Here is a 20,655-nt window from a genome sequence, read left to right as displayed (position 1 = left end):
TGAGCAAATACTGCGGGCTGCACCAACTCTTGGATGGCTGTAACAGGCGACATCACAGCTTGAGGTCTAGTCCTCACTATGACCAAGACCACGCTGCTACCCCACCACCCGCCAATAAATCAATGAAATGGACTTGCAGCATTCCACATTAACATTATCCAACAGGGCTCTGCAATTACAGGAAAAGTGACTAAGACAACCACTCCCTGTTAGGCCTCTCTGACGCAGGCAGCAGCACGATCTGCAACAAGTTCAGTTTCTCTACCAACAGGTAACTCGCTGATGGGGTAGACCTGTAGTACTTCAAATTCTTAATGTCCAGCAAGGTCTTGTAAACATAAAAAATGTTTAGAAAAGAATAACACTTTTGGTTGGCCCTGTAGAAACCGCTGTGACCGAGGGTATCGCTATCTTACAGGAACCCACCTGTTCTATACACTTTGCAGTTGATCTTTAAGTACCCTCTTCATGTCAGATGTGGACTTGTCCAGAAGCAACTGTTCCCAATTAACTCTCCCTGGTTCCTGTGTAATATTCTTATAATTTGTTCTTTTCCAATTTAATACTCTCCTGCAAGGTACATATATATCCTTATTTCTTTAAATTTGTGGAATTGGGATCTCTGATTCTTAAAATGTTCTCCCACTGAAAGTTCAATCACCTGGCCAGGCTCATTTACCAAACATCAGTCCAATATGGCCTCTCCTCTAATTGGACCATCTATATGCTGATCTTGGATGCATCTAACAAATATTGTTCCACCTAAATCTCTTGCACCAAGGAGGTCCCACTCTATATTGGGGAAGTTGAAGTCACCCACTATGATGATACAATACTGTTGTTTTTGCACCTTTCCCTAATCTGCCTTTATACCTGTTGCTTAATGTCATGATGGTTACTGGGCGGGGGGGGGGGGGGGTGGTCTGTAGTATAATCCCGTCAGAGTGATTACACTTTTCCTATTTTTGAGTTTTTCCCATATAGACTCAGTGGATGAACCCTCCATTATGTCCTCTCTGAGTGCAGCTCTGATGTCTCTAATGAATAATGCATCTCCCCCTCCCCACCTGCTTCTCTATCTTTACTAAAAATAGAAACCCTGGAATGTTAAATATTCGGTTCTTTCCCTCTCAATCAAGTCTTTGTAATAGTCACATTATAGTTCCATATACTGATCAGTTCGGAGGTCACCTTCCTTATTCCTAATACTCTTAGCATTAACATAAGCACACTTCCCATCTTGCCTCTTACCTTGTCTCTGCCCGTCCTTCCTTATAAACTTACAGGTCATGACATTTACCTTCCTCTCTGTTTCTCCACTTACTGATCTGGCGCTTTGAATTTCAGATTTATTATACTGAAAATCCTCCCTTTTGGCTCAGAAAAAAGTTGATTGAAGTAGTCAGAAGAAACCAACAGAAAATACCGGGCTCATGTTTTATCATTTATGTTTCAATATATTAATGACATATTATTGGATTTACTATCATGCAGTTTAATATGCCACGCCCTATAGTGTAGTTCTTTTACCATAGCACACCCTAGACCTAGACTGGGCTATAAGTTTGAATCCTTCCCTTAATTTCACTGAGCAAATATCACCTCCTACTCACTGATGCAGGTGTGCCAAAAAATCTTTGGTGAAGCTTTAATTACTGGCAGCAAAGGTCATCTATCAGTACAAGGATGGAAGATTTCTCATGCCTGGCACTGCAATAAATGAGTGATTTCACCAGCAAAGGCTGCTAGTGAGCAGGCAGTTGAAATCTGGCTTCTTGTGCTTTGGTCAGGCAACCTTCTGACAGGAAAAGAAGGTAAATGTTTACTTAATGATGGGAGTATGGTCCAAGAGCAGATTTCCAGTGTAAATGTTGGGAAATTTTATCAATGTCCTGCTTCACCAGTGTAATAAAATATGGGCTTTCAAATTATGGCCGATTGATGCCAGAAACTCCAGGGCATTTAATGGAGTAAAAAGGCTGGCATTTACCTATAGAACCTGGGCTATTCCTCCTTTTTAAATAGCTTTCCTAGTGTGATAACCTAATAAAAGGACATTCAACCTGTCTATGCTACTTTTTAAAATATTGAACACCACAGGAAGAACCACAAGAAGGTTTGGTTGTTGCTAACATTTATTTGACCAAATTATATTAACAACTATGCAGTTGAAACAAATAGATATGCAAAGATAGGTTTACCTATTCAATTAATCTCATGCTCCTCCTCTCTCCCTAAAGCCTGGGAAAAAAATTCATGTCCACTATGTTGATAGTGTATTGCACTAATGTTTAGTATTCATAGTCTGTCATGATCTTAAATAGTGTTACCTCATTTACTCTCCAGTAAATTAAGCAAATTTCTGATCTATTGAGTCTTAATCTTTCAAAATTTCTACAGTATCTTAATATCATCTGTCAACTGAGACACCCTAGACTTCCAGAACTAAAGGCTCTCATTCCTGTAAATCTCCTTTGCACCCTGGCTAAATCCATGACATCCTAATATGTTCATATCACCTGATCTGAGTAAGCATCTTAAGGATCAATGGCCTAAAACTCAGCATAAAAAGTTTTAAAACATTATCCTTTGATCATCTATCAACATAGATTGGATCCAAAGAGCCTTTCAAAAATACAAAAAAATAATCCTACTGCCTTAAACATGTGACAAAAATAGAGGGGAGATCGGGAATACAGATAATATACGAGCTGATTCCAACACTTAGGATTCATTATGCTCATGTATGTGAATGAGCACAGTACCAAACAAAATATGTCATATGTCTCACAGTTTTAATGATTTCAAGGACCTCTATGAATACCCCAGTAAGTTACACTTGTATTTGGAAATTCAATCTTTATGACAAAGAACAGGTCAAAAGTAAGAGGCAGTTGCAATGAAAATACAAGAGAATATTAAGAGTATATCAGGAACTTTTATATTAATCACCGTCAGATAACCAACCTCAAATTTTTGAGTTCTACAATAAGCAGAAATCTCCAGATGAGCTGAGGCTGTGGCTGTTTGCTATAATTAGATTTGCTTCTTTAAAAGGGAATGATTGCTTGCAGAATTGTAACATTGTGCAGTATAGCTACTAAAAGCAAACTCAGCTGACATGTGAACAATCCCAAAAGAGGCTTACTTGGCAATGATTCTAAATATTTTGAAGTATGTAACTTCACAGGAGTTAAATACTTTTAGTTTTCTCACATTAAAACTATTCACCAATCTTGAACAGATTCAAATGAATTTTATTTGCAACATGTATGTTTTATTCTTTAAGTAACCACTTTTTAAATGCTTACCATTTTTTTAAAAAGATAGTTGTCCTAATGGACTTTTACTTTTTGTCCTTTCCTGTTTGCTTTTTATTGATGTAGAGCCAAGATCAATGAGCGATTCAGGTGAGTGTTTGGATATTTTACAATTTATGGGATTTTCATGGAGTGCATATTTAGGTAAAATTAGCAAGAATTGTAGTAATTTACAATTTATTTAAGGGAAGAAGATATCAATGATTCTTCTGTACTTTTTCTGTAAATTCATTTGTACAATATGGAGAAACTAAAAGCAAATGTAGCAAATTCTCAATCTTAAAAGTTGACTGAAACTGTAGAAAGTTTCTAATACCATCTACAATGTCATTATGACTTTCCAAAAGCTTAACTATGAGATTAGTACTATCATGTACTACACTTACAGAGTAATTACAGCCTGAATATGAACTCAAGGCCCTGGTTAACAATTTGGTGAGACTCCCAACATTACTGGCTTTATTCAAACATTTTTCAGACTAGAAGAAATCAAAATGTGGAGAGGCATTTCCATACTGAATTCCATGGCCACAGGTCTCATAGTGCTGCACAGATAATGGCACAGTAGCTTTGGACATGTGATCACTTTTCTAATACAGCAAATATATGCACAACAGTGTGAAAATAACCAGATAATTTATTTGCATGATGTCAGTTGAAGGAAAAATATTGATCACAACACTTCTTGCACTTTAATTTACAGATTATTATTGGGGTATTGAGATGGATATTGACACCTTGCCTATCAGAGGGCCTGAGTGGGTCTTGTACTGGTCATTGGAGAAAGGGTCCCCAGGGTAGGTGAGAGAGCCATTAGAGGGTTGTGTTCATCAAGCTATCTGAGAGTTGTGCTGGAACAGATTAGGAGAAGAGATCAGTTGGAAAGGATATGAAAATGTAAGTATGAGAGTTACCTTAATGTGTGAGTCTGGAGCAGCAAAAATCCAATTTTTCTCTGTATGATCATCCAAATGAACCATGTATGGATAATGTAACTTTAAGCATATCTGGTATGTAAATTACTTTAGACATGAGGTTGCTCTAGCAGACAAGGTGAAGGAGACTCCCAAAGGCTTCTACAGGTATATTAAGAGCAAAAGGATAGCAAGGGATAGAATTGGTCCTCTTGAAGATCAGCATGGTCATCTATGCATTGAGCTGAATGAGATATGGGAAAGTCTCTAAAAATAAGTTGGAAAGTTATTGGCCAGTGAAGCTAACATCAGTAGTGGGTAAGTTATTGGAAGGTATTCTAAGAATTGAATTGAATTGAATTGACATTATTTCTTACATCCTTCATATACACGAGGAGTAAAAGTCTTTATGTTATGTCTGTCTAAATGTGCAATGTGCAATTTATAGTAATTTATAATAAGTAGTATGTTCAATAGGACAGTCAATATAATATAGAATACAATTTTATCAACATGAATTAATCAGTTTGATGGTCTGGTGGAAGAAGCTGTCCTGGCTTTTATGCTGTGGTACCGTTTCCTGGATGGTAGCAGCTGGAACAGTTTGTAGTTGGGGTGACTCGGGTCCCTAAAGATCCTTCAGACCCATTTTACACACCTTTCTTTGTAAATGCCTGATTGGTAGGAAGTTCACATCTACAGATACACTGGGCTGACCGCACCACTCTCTGTAGAGTCCTGCGATTAAGGGAAGTACAGTTCCCATACCAGGCAGTGATGCAGCAAGTCTGGATGCTCTCAATTGTGCTCCTGTAGAAATTTCTTAGGATATGGGGGCCCAAACCAAACTTCTTCAACCATCTGAGGTGAAAGAGGCACTGTTGTGCCTTTTTCACCGCACAGCTGATATATACAGACCACATGAGATCGTCGGTGATGTGTGTACTGAGGAATTTAAAGCTGTTCACCCTCTCAACCCCAGATCCATTGATGTCAGTAGGGGTTAGCTTGTCTTCATTCCTCCTGTAGTCCACAACCAGCTCCTTTGGTTTTGTGACATTGAGGAAGAGGTTGTTTTCTTAACACCACTGTGTCAGTGTAATGACTTCTTCAGGCTGCCTCATTATTATTTGAGATTAGGCCAATTAGCGTAGTATCAGCAGCAAATTTAATTAGCAGATTGGAGCTGTGGGTGGCGACACAGTCATGGGTATACAGAGAGTAAAGGAGGGGACTTAGGACACAGCCCTGAGGGGCACCTATGACCTGTGTTGAGGGTCAGAGGGGTAGAGGTGAAGGAGCCCACTCTTTCCTGCCAACAATCTGACTAAAAACCAGATATATAAATACTTGAATAGACAAGAACTGATTAGGGTTAGTCAATATGACTTTGTGTGTGGTAGGTTGTGTCGAACCAATGTTAGAGTTTTACAGGGAAGTTACCAAGAAAGTTGATGAAGGCACGGCAGTGGGTGTGATTTACATGGACTTTAACAAGGTCTTTGATAAGGTCCCACATGGAAGGTTGGCCAAGAAGGTTCATCACTTGACATTCAGGATAAGGTAGTAAATTGAATGATGACTTCGCAGAAGGCCTCTCTGACTGGAGGCTTATGACTAGTGATGTGCCATGGGGATTGGTGTTGGGTCCATTGTTGTTTGTCATCCATATTAACAATCTGGATGATAATGTAAACTGGATTAGCAAATTTGCAGGTGACACCAAGATTAGAGGTGCAGTGGACAGCGAGGAAGGCTACCAAATCTTGAAGAGGGAACTGGACCTGCTGGGAAAATGGGCTGAAAAATTGCAGATAGAATTTAAAGCAGACAAGTGTGAGTTGTTGCACTTTGTGAGAACAAACCATGGTAAGACTTGCACGGTGAACAGTAAGGCACTGAGGAATGTGGTAGGACAGAGGGATCTTGGAATACAGATACATAATTCCTTGAAATTGGTGTCCAAGTTAGATAGGGTTGTAAAGACAGCTTTTGTCACATTGTCCTTCATAAATCAAAGTATTGAGTACAGGAGTTAGAATATTATCTTGAAGCTGCATAAGACAGTGAGGCCTAATTTGGAGTATTGTGTCCAGTTCTGTTCACCTACTTACAGGAAAGATATCAATGAGATTGAAAGTGTGCAAAGAATATTTACAAGGATGTTGCCAGAACTTGAGGACCTGAGTTATAGGAAAAGGTTAAATAGGTTAGGGTTTTATTCCCTAGAGCATAAGAGAATGAGGGGAGGTTTGGTAGAGGTATACAGAATTATGAGGGACATAGATAGGGTAGATGCAAGCAGGCTTTTCCCACTGAGGTTAGGTGAGACGACAATTAGAGATCATGGGTTAAGGATGAAAGATAAAATGTTTAAGGGGAATATGAGGGGGAATTTCTTCACTCTGAGGGTGATGAGAATGTGGAACAAGCTGCCAGTGGAAGTAGTGAAAGCAGGTTCAGTTTCAATAGTTAAGAAAAAGTTGGATAAGCACATAGATGGGAGGGGTATGGAGGGCTATGGTCTGGGTACAGGTTGATGGGACTAGTTAGTTATGACTAGATGGGCTGAAGGGCCTGTTTCTGTGCTGTGTAGTACTCTATGACTCTGACTCAATGATGTAAGACCAGGACGAACTTCATTGAAATCCCAACATGACATGCAATGAATCAAAAGTTTTTAATTACTTGATGTTAAAATAACTGGCAATGTGTGTTCAAATGTCTCTGCCTATAAATAAAGTTTAATGGCAATAGTATGTGACTAACATGGCCAATTGAAAAAACTAGGGATTGGCAAATGCATGTGCTAAGCTGTCAATATTTTTGTGGATTTCTTCTTATGGACTCTTAACCTCTTTATGCTGCCAAACCCAATGGCCTATGGAGTTCAAATCCTCACATAATTTCTCTTGTATTGCTATGACATTTCTCCTGGATGGCTCATTACAGTAACAAAAATGTTAATCTTGAATGTGTTCAGAATCTTATATTCAATGTTTTTTAAAAAATTCAATTGCACATGTCAAATCTCAATTTTCCAGTTGTCCACAATACACAGGTTTTGCGATTAAAGATTATTTCTGTGTTTTCACTTCATTGGACCATTTTATGAAATGCAAGCTGTGAATGTATAGGCTCTAGGGGCACTTGCTTTTGGCATGAACATTGAACACTAAATGCATTATGAATTTTCTTGTCATGATCTTACAAATAACCAGATGTTCTGTCTCATCATACCACAATTGAGAAGTGTCATAAGTGGCTTAGGCTAAGCTGTTCAGTTTGTTTGCTTGTCTAGATTTCAGCTCTATTGTGCCTTGAAGACCTGTCTTTTCAAAGATGGTTTGTAATATTTCATTACTTAGCTGATTAAGGCCTTTGTAGAATATTGAAACAACTAGTGATGAATAACTCTGAACCTCCGTAGATGCCAATGAGGAATATAACTTTCTTGAATTAGTTTTATTTTCATTGTTCCTATAGTTACTTTAATTAAGTATTCAGATTCCAGGTAGCTGGTTTATAATCTCTATAACAAAAATGCAAAAGGCCTTATGTCTAATTATAATATAACTGTCACGAATCCTGTGACAAGTTGCAAAGGACCAGCAGAAATGCAACACACCTGGAGTCTGGTTTACTATAAATTAAGACTATATTTATTACTACTACAAATTAATATCATTAAAACCAGATAATACGATACAGGTTATAAACTATTATATATAAATATATATATATCTCCGTAAATGCGTGTGTGGATACAAAGATAATAGTCCCAGAGGTAGATATCAGTCTTACAGTGTCAGGTAAGTTTAAGCAGTTCAGTTCACTTTGTGTTGCATTGAGTTGAATTGATGGAGATAGAGAGAGAGTTAATTGAGTTGATGTTTAAGTTGGCAGCTTTAGTTGTTCTTGCTTCCAAAGTCTTTAGAGTCACTTCGTGTGGACCCCACACAGACACAGATGGACAGAGCCCCTTCTAGGCAACGGTCTACTAACCCACGGCACGGGTTCACCACCAGCAGACCCCCACAGGGAAGCTCTTACCCGCACTGGTAATCACAGGTCGAAATTAATCAGTCTGTGGCCTCCAACCTCGTGGTGGTCTTAAACTCCACCATTGGTTTCTGGGGTAGCTTCCGCACTTCTCCCATGTCGTGTCTCCTCTGCCATTATCAGACCAAAAGCCTCAACTTTTCATAATCCATTCGAAATTCCAGCTGTCCATTAGCTCAACCGCTCTGAGCTGTTACCATGGTGACTTCCCAGCTCGTGTCTCAGCTGGTGCCGTACTCTCTCTCTCTCAAGGTCACAATTAAAAGTGTTATCAAAACCAAGTCAGAGTCCTCTCTCTTTTAATTGCCTCCTTGTTCATTAGACTGCTGAATTTTCTAGCAGTTTCTCACCTGCGTGACATAACCATATAATATGATTTCTAGACTCAGGTATGGCATTCTGTAGTCACAAATAATTTGGGACATCTTCTATGTCCTGGAAGGCATTTATAATACATAATTACAAAGAGCAGGGGTCCCAGAACAGATCTCTGTGGAACACTACTGATCATTCACTTCTAGGCACAATCGATCTACAACCACCCTGAAACCTGAAAGAAAGAGTCTTGCTGTAAGACTCCATGGATCTTTTGGATCCATCTGAGCTGGATCCAGCATTGGTGTTAATGTCTCATCACAGTATTACACTGGATCATTTAGATGAGATTATTTGGAAATGTGTAACCCAGTAGGTTTTGCATGTTTGGAAATGGATTTAAACTTAAAAATATCCAACAGAAATACTCCAGCTTGACAATTTCCCTATTTAATTTCCTTGAGTAGAATTAGGATCTATAGATTGTCAATAACACAAGCAAATTGTTATACTAGAACAATAATTAATTTCTAAATTTTACTTTGGAACTGTGTGTTCTCTGGTTTCCTGAAATTTCCCAGTAAAAACAAGAGAAAAATAATTAAGATTTATGAAAATACTGCAATATGTGCTCAATAATAAACACAAGAGACTATGTACTTAGATGTTGGAAATCTAGAGCAACCCACACAAAATGCTGGAGGAACTCAGCCAGTCAGACAGCATTATGGAAATGAATAAACGGTTAATGTTTCGGGCCAAGACCCTTCATCATGACCTGTGTGTGTTACAATAGTTACTCAAGGGAGTTTCTTTCTGACCCATTAGTAGGAATTGGTTTGTTCAGTTTGTTTTCTGAAATATTTATAGGGGTTTTTTTTTGTCAGACACAAGTTCATAAATATATCTGGCAGATATTGAAATATTTTTGCCAGATCTCTGTACTGGGTATAAGGTGATGAGAGAAGAAATAGGTTTGTAAGTCAGGTTACTACCAACATGTACAAGAAGAATGCCATGTTCAATTGTATTTGTTTCTGAATTGCAGATGTTTCAGCTCTGTCAAGAAACAGAACTGTTCCTGGAGATTTTCCATTTTTTGTTATATCGCAGTCAGGTCATATACATATCCAGACTCTTCATGCGTACTTTATTGGAGGGAATAAAGGATGTCCTTTTAAACCAGTCCTGATATAGGGTCTCAAACCAAAGCATTGATCTTTTATCCCCTCTGCACTGATGCTGCTTGACCCACTGTTCTTCCAGCAGTTGATTTTGCTCTCATTTCCAAAATCTACCATCTCTTGTGTCTCTTTTCATAAAATCAGACATCAGACCAATCTATTTAAGGAATCAACAAGCCAAAGGAATATTAAATACATTCTTCAGAAGCACGTATCCTTCATAAACAGCTATGATAGACCCAAACTTAAATTCTGGTGAAGTTAAGGGAAAAAACTGGCAGGATAGAAATGTGAAGACATTTAAATCGCTGGGCTATGATGTGCATTTTGTGAGCAGGAATTTAGCAGTCCTCCCAACTGGTTACAATCTTCCCATCCAAAGTGGTTGTGGTGTGCTCCTTGCTATCACAATGCTACAATGAGTTAAGAACATGCAAAGTAACAATGTGCAGAGTGTGCATAATATCTGAACAATTGTGTTATGCCCTGTGTTATTGCTATGTAGCAGGTATTTGATTTTAGCAGTTCTGTAAGAGCAGTCTGTTCTGCTTTTAGTATGCCTAGGTTTCAGCAAAAGATAATGGGCTATGTTGTTCAACTTTGGAATGTTGTGTCAGTCAGTCAGGGTGATGGAATTGGGAGAAGGTTCTGGAGAAAGCTGGGCGTAGAGGTTTTTGTGACAGACACTGGTGTGGTTCAAGGTCTTTTTGGTGGGAGCTGGCAGAAGACAGGAGGGGAGATGGCTGAGGATGTTAAAGACAACTTCAAGATGAACTCAAACTTACGTACACGTTTGGATTGGGTTAACTGTAATGGGCCCTTTTTTATTTTCTTTTTCCTACTAACTATTCGATAAAGCTGACATTTGTAAATATACTTTTCTTTATAATTGTATGCAGTATACAATCTGTTACTTCTTGCTGACGGCTAATTGCATGAGGGCAGTATTTACATGGTATTTGCATAGGTCGGGATTCGGCTGGTTGAGACATCCCAACTTTCTGGTTTTGGTGGAACACAAGTCATACCAACCCTAGATGTATGGAGTTTGAGAAAGGTGGTTTCCTCACCACTGAGTCCAGTGGCTGTTCGGGGCTAACATGCCACGTCTCTAGAGACACGCGATTAAAAAGGGTTTCAATTGCAAGGATGAGAAAGGTGAAGTTCAGATGACAAATCAGTACTTCTCTAACTCAGTTTGCTGGGTAACTTTATTCATGTAATGTTTATTGAGATTGCACTTGGATAAAAACAAGTGATGAAAACATTCCACAAGGCAGAAAGGATTTATTAAAGCATAAATAGGTTAAAAATCCTTTAGAACTGGAAAAGCAAAAGAATAAGTTAATTTTAAATTAGAATAGGAGAGGGATGGATAAGGCAAAAGGATATCTCCAACAGGGTAACGTCAATGAAATGCTGGAGGAACTCAGAAGGTTAGGCAGCATCAATGGAAGGGAATAAATAGCTGATCTATGTCTATACTTGCCTGGAAACACCCAATCCCATCCAATCTCGGAAGCTAGGTAGGTTCAGGCCTAGTTAGTACCTGGATGGCACTGCAGAATCTCTTGAGTTTATGTCTCAGCCTGAAACATGGACTGTTTATGCCTCTCCATTGATGCTTTCTAACCTGCTGAGTTCCTCCAGCATTTTTTTTGTGTGTTACTCTGGTTTTCCAGTATCTGCAGAATATCTTGTGTTTATGTTCTCTGATAGGGTGAAGCCAAATTGTTCTGGGAATAAGCAGTAAAGATCCATTAATATGGGAATAATTGAAATCCTTCAAAGTCACTGTCCTCTTGTATATTTCCACAACACTGTTGTATCCTTGCTACTCCATCACTCAACATTATTCATGGTAATATCCTTCTTGTTATATATTTGGATTTCTGAAGACTTTCAGTACAGTACCACTTAAAAATTATAGCATAAGATATGAACTCAAAGAGTTGAGTAATGTATTAGCATGTTGATTAAGGTAATAAAGAATTAGGAAAGAAATGTTAGGTTTTCAAACAGTAATTAATGGGGTGCTTTTGAGATTAGTACAATTAGTACATTTACACAATTTGACCAAGTATTATAACTAATTTTTTGACAAGAGTTTGTTATATGAAGGACATTGAATCTGCTGAACAAGTGGCCTCAGGAGGGAAACCTGTTGGAGTCTTCTGCTGCTGTAACCCATCCATATGAAGGTTTGACACGTTGTGCATCTGAAGATGCTCTTCTCACCACCACTGTTGTAAAATGTAGTTACTTGAGTTACTGTCACCTTCTTGTCAGCTTGACCCAGTTCGGTCACTCTCCTTTGACCCCTCTCTTTAACAAGGTGTTTTAGCACCCACCCTGGATGCTTTTCATTTTTTGCAGCATTGTCAGGAGATCAGTAGGTTCTGACATACTCAAACTACCCTGTCTGGCACCAACTATCATTCCACGGTCAAAGTCGCTTATGATTCTGATGTTGTACCTAATAAAGTGGCCATGGCATGTAATTTAGCAGAAGGATTATAAATGGGATATGCAAGATTATCTAGGTATCTAAGGGGAATGAAAGAAACAAAATGTTGTTAAACAGGGAAGAAGTATAGAATGCTGCTGTACAGAAGGATATGATAATTCATATGCATGAAATACAGAAATTAATTTGTTTCATATAAAGTTAAACAGGCCTTTATTGTATGAGTATAAAATAGAGAAGTTTTGCTTTTGGTGAGGACACACCTGTCATACTGTAAAATGCTTCTGGTCTTCTTATTTAAGGCCTTAGAACAATTTAGAAAGGGTACACTAGGTTCATTCTTAGGAACAAGATGAGCACAAGAGGAATGATTGGGCTTTTATTTACTGTGGCTTTGAAGAGTGGGGGGGTACCTAATGGAAATGGATTCTGAACTCAATAGCATACATGCTGCGGCAATGTTTCCGTTTATGGAGGATTCTAGACAGGAAGGTATGTGTTTAGAATACAGGATATCTCATTTAAGATTGAAATGAAGCAAATTTCTCTCAGTGGCCATGAACCTTTGAAGTTCTGTACCCCAGATATCTGTGAATCCTTAGATATTAAATATATTTAAGGCTGAAGGAAATGGAATTTTTGACAATAATAGGATCAAAGGCAATGGGGAGCAGGCATGAAACTGGAGTTTTGACTTATTGAATGCCAGAACAAGCACAAGGAACTTATACGGTGTGCTCCTGATCTTTTCTCTTATGTTCTAAAGTTAATTTTTAGTTGTTTAATGCTAAAAGATAATTATGCAATTAAATTTCTGGGCACTTTTATTTCTTTTCTATTCCTTCTTAGACATGTTTATCATTAATTTGCTACTCAGATTAAGCTATTATCATCCTTCTATCATTTTTGTTACTTTCCTTTCTCAATTTCAATGGCATGCTGCAGAGTTTAAATTTATTGCTTTAAAAGAGAAAGTAGTTTAAACAGATAGCATTCACCATGCCAGTAGGGATCTCCCAGTGGTAAGTCATTTCAATTCCACTTCACTTACCACACTGACGTATCTGAAGAAGGCCTCTTCAACTGTCAGGTCATGACAAATGGAAATCAAATCACCTCATATTCTTCCTGGACTGTCTCCAACCTGGCAGCATGAACATTGATTTCTCAACCTTCTGGTAATCACTGTCCCTCTGTCCCTTTTCCTCTCTTTTTCCCTTTTTTCTCTCTCCTCTTAATCCAACTGGCTCCTATCATCCCATGACTTTCTCCTCCACCACTCTTTCTCCCCCTCTCCATCTGCCTAACATCCACATGCTTGTCTCACTGGTTTCCCTCCCGAACTTCTTCAATTTATTCCTGCTTCACTATCTTCACTAATTTATTCCATCATCTTCAATCCTTTGTCACTTCTACCTATCACTGCCCAGCTTCTGACATCATTCCCACCCTCCTCTGTCTATCACATTACTCACCCAAATGCACCTGTAACCTACTGGCTTTTGCACATGTGGGCAGGAACGATGTCAGAAGCTGGGCAGTGATAGGTGGAAGTGACAAAGGACTGAAGGAAATTCAGCTACATCCCCTTTTATTTCCAGTCCAGATTAAGGGTCTCTATCTGAAATGTTAACTGTCTATTTCCTACCATAGATTCTGCCTGTCAAAGTCCTGCAGCGTTTTGTGCATTAAACAAGCAGTGTGCAGTGCACAATACACATTTTAGGAAACATTTTTAATTAAATGAAAAGGTTAGCTTTTGCATTTTAGAAATAACTTGCAATAAAACGTGGAGCACATTTCAATGAAAGACATGAGCTATGCATAAAGAGAGTTTCAAGGACATTGCTTTTACTGTATTTGCACAAAAGCATGTACCCCTATAATTATTACAAAAGACAATTTGTTCTTCTAAGTAGACTAAGGATTATGTTAACTGTTCACAGAACCTACTACCAGGTACATTTAGTGTCATAGAGCAATACAGCACATAAACAGGCCCTTCAGCCAACAAGTCTATGCTGACCACAATGTCCACCTACCTAGTTCCAATTTTCTGCATGCAGCCCATATTCTTCCAGGCCCCTCATCTCATGTACCAATCAAGGAGATTTTATTGCCCCTGTCTCACCCATTTCCTCTTGGCAGCTCATACAATACAATCACCATCCTCTATGTGCAAAAGTTTCTCCTTAGGTGATCTTCTGTGATTTGCCTCTCTTGTTGGTCAATGCACAAATGACACAACAATTATATATCTAGAAGGCCACAATATTTGTGAAAAGAACTGGACAGGTTTCAATTATATATCTAGAAGGCCACAATATTTGTGAAAAGAGCAGGCCAGGTTTTAAAGTTTTTCAAAAGGAGTAAATCATGACAATGATTCTCAAAGCAAGGATCGCCTAATTTCACATAACTTCAGATTTTGTTAGCAACCATTTGGTGAACCAAAATGCCTAAAGTTCTTTCCCAAAGAGTTTTTAAAAATGTATATTTGGAAATACTCAAGGAACAGGGTAGCAGTGAACTAAAGATCACTTTTTGGTTGTTTGTGATACATTGTCTATTTAATTCTACTTTAAATTAATAGAAAAAAGATCTAACACTTAATGCACAGAAGTTCTAAGTAGTTATTACATTGCTGCATTTGATTCACATAAGCTTACTAATTTTATTGACATTCTGACTCCATTGTTGGCTTTCTGATAGAACTGCAGAGTTGATGAAAATCTCACAAAATCAATCTGTAATTCCCAATCATACTATTTTTAATGTATTAAAAGTGGTTTTCAGATGTTGGATCCCAATCAAATACTTAGTGTTATGATAAATGTTCTCACCCACATGCCCAAGAGTCTGGTTTCAATATGGTTTGGCTATATATAATTTTACTGCTTTTCTTGCACTTGAGGAAAGAATCTGGTTCTCTAAAAGCGTATGTAGATGGAAATTAAGGTCTGAAGTTAAATACTTCAAATTCCTCATTCACCCAATGATTGTAAAATCAAGGCACTGCAAAGTTTATGTAAAAGATTCCCATAACTTTAGTCTGGCAGCCAATATATTCATTCAGATGAATTTTCACTCCACCCCAACCAGAACCACTAGTGTCTTCCTAAGTCCTTTTGGTTTGTACCATGTTAGTTCCTCTCAGAATTGTATATGCAGTACGTAATTATGTAAAATCACTTCATCTTTATAAATTATCATGAGTGTAGATCCATCTATCTCATTCCTCATCACAGTGCATTATTTAACTATGGAATCAATGAATACCAGGTAACCAAAAGTAAACCCAATGCTCCAAATATATTCTGACTATAGTACTGTAAAAAAAGCATATTATCATGTCTTTATGTTCTTGTCCCCTTGAAATAAATGTTAAGATTAAATTTCCTTTCTGATTCCTATTTATACTTTTCCACCAGCTTTAAATGATTACTTGACTCTTAAATGACTTTGCCCCTCCATAGGTTTATATTTTTATCACCTGAGTGAGAATATCCACTGATTAGTTATTTTAAAAAATACCACTGGGTTTATGCAGGCATAAAATGCAGCATCAACTGACCTATTTGAAGTTCATATTAATTCAATATATAATATATATCGAGGAAAACACAGGCAAAGCAGACAACTGTGACTCTAATGTATTGTTACATGACTAAATAGTTGAATATGTTTGGAAAGCATCTGTGATTCATCTGAATTTTTTTTAGAGGAGATATGCACCCTGGTAATTGCTGAAGCCTTTGCTGAAGACTCCGGGATGTTTACATGTACGGCGAGCAACAAGTATGGCACCATGTCAAGCATGGCTCACCTCTCTGTCCGTGGTAGGTCTACCCTTTTTTTTATTAATTTTCTTCCTAACATTATTACCTTTTTGCTTCAGATGTAAACAAAAAAGCGACATATTTTTCAAAAAAGGGTTTATTTTAGTCAAATTACATAGGATGCAGCAGCCCATTGACGTTAGACACCAGACCTACTGGATCAAGCAGCACTATTTTAGGATTAAACCTCTGACTTCAGAAGGTAACAGGCTCATAGGATTAACCTTGATAGGATTAGGCTATGGTTCAGAAACTAAGTATCCTGTATTCTTCATTCTCTGACCTCTAATCACACCTTTCCTACCATTTAAAGTCACAAATAAGGTGGATGTGGATAACGAAAATTAGTTTGGATGAATACAGCAATAACTATGTTCAAAAATTTTAAAGTCATCCATTTTGATTGAAAAGTTGAAACATTTGCTTGCACTACCATTCTGACAAAAGGTACAGTTCAAGTCAGAAGTTTACATATACCTCAGCCAAATAGATTTAAACTCTATTTTTCACAATTCCTGACACTTAATCCTAGAAAGCATTCCCTGTCTTCTGTCAGTTAGGATAACTACTTCATTTTAAGAATGTGAATAATGTCAGAATAATAGTAGAAAGAATGATTTATTTCAGCTTTTATTTCTTTCATCACATTCCCAGTGGATTAGAAGTTTAAGTACACCTTGATAGTATTTGGCAGCATTGCCTCTAAATTGTTTAACTTGGGTCAAATGTTTTGGATAGCCTTCTCACAATAAGTTGCTGGAATTTTGTTCCATTCCTCCAGACAGAACTAATGTAACTGAGTCAGGTTTGTAGGCCTCCTTGCTCGCACACGCTCTTTCAGTTCTGCCCACAAATTTTCTATCGGATTGAGGTCAGGGCTTTGTGATGGCCACTCCAATACCTTGACTTTGTTGTCCTTAAGCAATTTTGCCACAACTTTGGAGGTATGCTTGGGGTCATTGTCCATTTGGAAGACTCATTTGCGACCGAGCTTTAACTTCCTGGCTGATGTCTTGAGATGTTACTTCAATATATCCACATAATTTTCCTTCCTCATGATGCCATCTATTTTGTGAAGTTTACCAGTCTCTCCTGCAGCAAAGCACCCCCACAACGTGATGCTGCCACCCCCATGCTTCACGGTTGGGATGGTGTTCTTTGGCTTGCTAGCCTCACCCATTTTCCTCCAAACATAACGATGGTCATTATGGCCAAACAGTTCAATTTTTGTTTCATCAGACTAGAGGACATTTCTCCAAAAAGTAAGATCTTTGTCCCCATATACACATGCAAACTGAAGTCTGGCTTTTTTATGGCAGTTTTAGAGCAGTGGCTTCTTCCTTGCTGAGCAGCCTTTCAGGTTATGTCAATATAGGACTCGTTTTACTGTGGATATAGATACCTGTCTTCCTGTTTCCTCCAGCGTCTTCACAAGGTCCTTTGCTGTTGTTCTGGGATTGATCTGCACTTTTTGCGCAAAAGTACGTTCATCTCTAGGAGACAGAATGCGTCTCCTTCCTGAGCGGTATGACGGCTGCGTGGTCCTATGGTGTTTATACTTGCGTACTATTGTTTGTACAGATGAACGTGGTACCTTCAGGCGTTTGGAAATTGCACCCAAGGATGAATAGACTTGTGGAGGTCCACAATTTTAGTTTTTCTGAGGTCTTGGCTGATTTCTTTTGATTTTGTTTGTAAACTTCTGACCCAGTGGAATTGTGATATATAGTCAATTAAAAGTGAAATAATCTGTCCATAAACAGTTGTTGGAAAAATTACTCGTGTCATGCACAAAGTAGATGTCCTCAACGTCTTGCCAACACTATAGTTTGCTAATATGAAATCTGTGGAGCGGTTAAGCAATGAGTTTTAATGACTTCAACCTAAGTGTATGTAAACTTCTGACTTCAACTGTATCATTGTTTATTATCTCCAAAATTCACTTCAGCAACACATTTAGCCTTCTTCAATTGCACCTTTGACTACAGTCTCCACCACACAGAAGGAGAAGAGCAGCAGACGCAAGAAAATACCGTATCTGAATCCTTTTCAAAGCCATACACTTTTCAAATTACTACTCTATGGTTTCCTAAAAAGTATGAACTTAATTTAGGCTTTCATAATTGCCTCCAAATTGGAAGTTTGTCTCTTCATTGTCACTTTGCCTCTTTGAATTCTTGCCTTGTTTAACACAGAGGAGATGGGGAAGGTTGCAAGGAGAGTGGTTCTCAGAGCTATTCCCTGAGAATCAGAAGATACCAGAGCTCACTAGAAACAGTAAGTTCAGAAGCCAGCGTTATGGGGAAGGAAGGAAGAAAGGATTAAGGTTACTGATGAATTTATACTTAGCCTTTCGATGAAGAGAGACCATGACCTATGTAGTGGTCAGCATGACATATTACAGCCCAGGACATCAGAGTCCAGAGTTCAATTCCAGCGCCATCTTTAAGGAGTTTGTACGTTCACCCCCGTGACCACATGGGCTTCTTCTCACGGTCCAAAGACGTACTGGTTAATTGGTCAACTGGCCATTATAAGTTGTCCTATGATTAGGCTAGTGTTAAAAAGGTGGGTTGCTGGCTGGCACAGTTATTTGGACCAGAAGGGCCTGTTCCACGTATTATCTCTAAATAGTTAAAATAAGTAAATATCAAGACTGAAAATTTGCTTAATGGACAATGATCCCAATTTCTCCTAGCTTACAAAAAGTCTCTAAAAGCCACAAACTTGTATAAATTATTTCTTTGACACCATTTCTGTAGTTCTTTTAAAAAGTGTATTTTTAATGTAAGAGTTTAATTCTGCAAATCTAATTCATGGTAATGACGCTATCTGCAAGAGCTTACATTGCTGACATGCCCTCCTGTGATATTCTGTATGTACAGTAATTAGAAAATTGTAGGAATCATGGTTGTAATTTCCTATAATATCCTTCTAACAAGAATAATGAATACAAACACATTACTTAACATTAACATTTCACTGTATCATTTTTATAAAGAATCATTAAAGTTTTAGATAATTTATGACTCCAGAGGAGGTGATTCTGCCATCATGCTAGTCGATGAACAACTATGCAGTGTAATTGCATCTCCTCGCATTTGATTCCCAACTTGCTGGTCTCAACTCTCCAAGTACATTCCAGATACAGATACATGATAAAGAGTTTCTGCCTCTACCAGCCTTTCAGATAGAGTCTTACCACCCTTGGTGTGAATTCTCTTTTCTCAGCTCCTTACTAATTTCTTTATCTATCAATACATTGAGAATCCTGTTTCATATCCTATATTTAAACTCATTGGGTTTGCTGGAAAATTTATAATTCTACTGTGTGATATCTTTTAAAACTATGTGAAAATGTCTTGAGGTTTTTTATAGGAATATTATCTGAATATTCTAGGTAAACTGCCTGTCCAGCACCACTAAAGACCCAAAGGCATCAGATTATCAACATTTTAATTATTGTGTTCCCTCAAAGGTCTCAGTTAAATTTTCCTCACCTCCTGTTGAAGAAATCAACGGCAGCCTACCCAATCTTTCTTTGAGTTTCCCAGACCTGACAAATACCCTCTTCAATGCAATCACATCTTTCCTGTAAAATAGTGGTAAAAGTTCTGAATTTTATTTTACATAGTGCTCAAACTGTGGTCTAAATAGTATTGTACTAGGTTAATTGCTCTGGTCTTGTCTCCAATGTCTTGACTAAAGGAAGTCTTCCATTATTTTTTAAGAACCATATTGTTTGACTTTAAAAAGTAATACATAGCAAGATCCTACATTTCATATCTTCTCATTCATTGCAATATGCACCCCCTTTGTTTTATTATCACCCTTCCCAACAAATGCATTCTGTTACACTTAACCAGATTGAATTCTGTTTTTCACTTCACAGTCCAACTGGTTAAGACCATTCATAATTTCCTGTAGTCAAAAACTCTCTTCCTTCCTGTAAGCTACATAGGCATTTTTTGTGTCACTTACATCTGCATCCTTATATTTTAGACTAGGTCTTTTATATATCCTAAAGGCGAGCAAATGCTGAACCTTGCAGAACCTTGCTGGTATAAGCCTTTCAGCTGAAAAAGAACCCAGCAATCATTACCTTTTGTTTCCCACTGCTGAGCTGATCTGATATGCCAAGCTTACTTGGATCCTCTCAGCTTTGTCATTAACCACCTTCCCAAGAGGAACCTTATTGAAAATCTTTCTATGATCTACAGAGACAATATGCAGAGAGCATAGTGCTTGTCAACCCACCTTAATACTCCTTCCAGCTGCTCAGCTTAATTTTTAAAAACTATATCCAGAATTGCACCACACCTTTGAACCTCCACCTGCTCACTCCTCCAGCCAAACTGTTGATATACTGCTTAAAATTTTCTGCTAAATGCCATTTACAAATTCTACACCTTCAATATTTCTTTGGCAACATCTTTGTACATTTTCTTTGCAGTCTTTCAATCTTATTGACACCTTTCCTGTAGGTAGGTGACCAAAAATGCACACAGTACTCCAAATTATGCCTCACCAATGCAATAAACAACTTCAACATAA

The 20,655-nt window shown here is 38.0% G+C and overlaps 1 protein-coding gene across 5 annotated transcripts in view; it reads left to right on the top strand.

Moving 5' to 3' along the window:
- Positions 1 to 20,655, top strand: part of mypn (myopalladin) — a 254,646-nt gene that overhangs the window by 148,887 nt on the left and 85,104 nt on the right. For all 5 annotated transcript variants that reach the window (XM_073027204.1, XM_073027203.1, XM_073027205.1 and 2 more), the window contains 2 exons: positions 3,387 to 3,410; positions 15,985 to 16,101. In XM_073027204.1, the coding sequence (XP_072883305.1) occupies positions 3,387 to 3,410; positions 15,985 to 16,101 (141 nt within the window). The remainder of the gene's footprint in view (positions 1 to 3,386; positions 3,411 to 15,984; positions 16,102 to 20,655) is intronic.

This window comes from Hemitrygon akajei, chromosome 23 (genome assembly GCF_048418815.1).
Source record: "Hemitrygon akajei chromosome 23, sHemAka1.3, whole genome shotgun sequence".
In the NCBI taxonomy this organism is placed as follows: domain Eukaryota; kingdom Metazoa; phylum Chordata; class Chondrichthyes; order Myliobatiformes; family Dasyatidae; genus Hemitrygon; species Hemitrygon akajei.
Note: the sequence above shows the minus strand (reverse complement) of the source record. Positions and strands in the feature narration are given on the sequence as shown.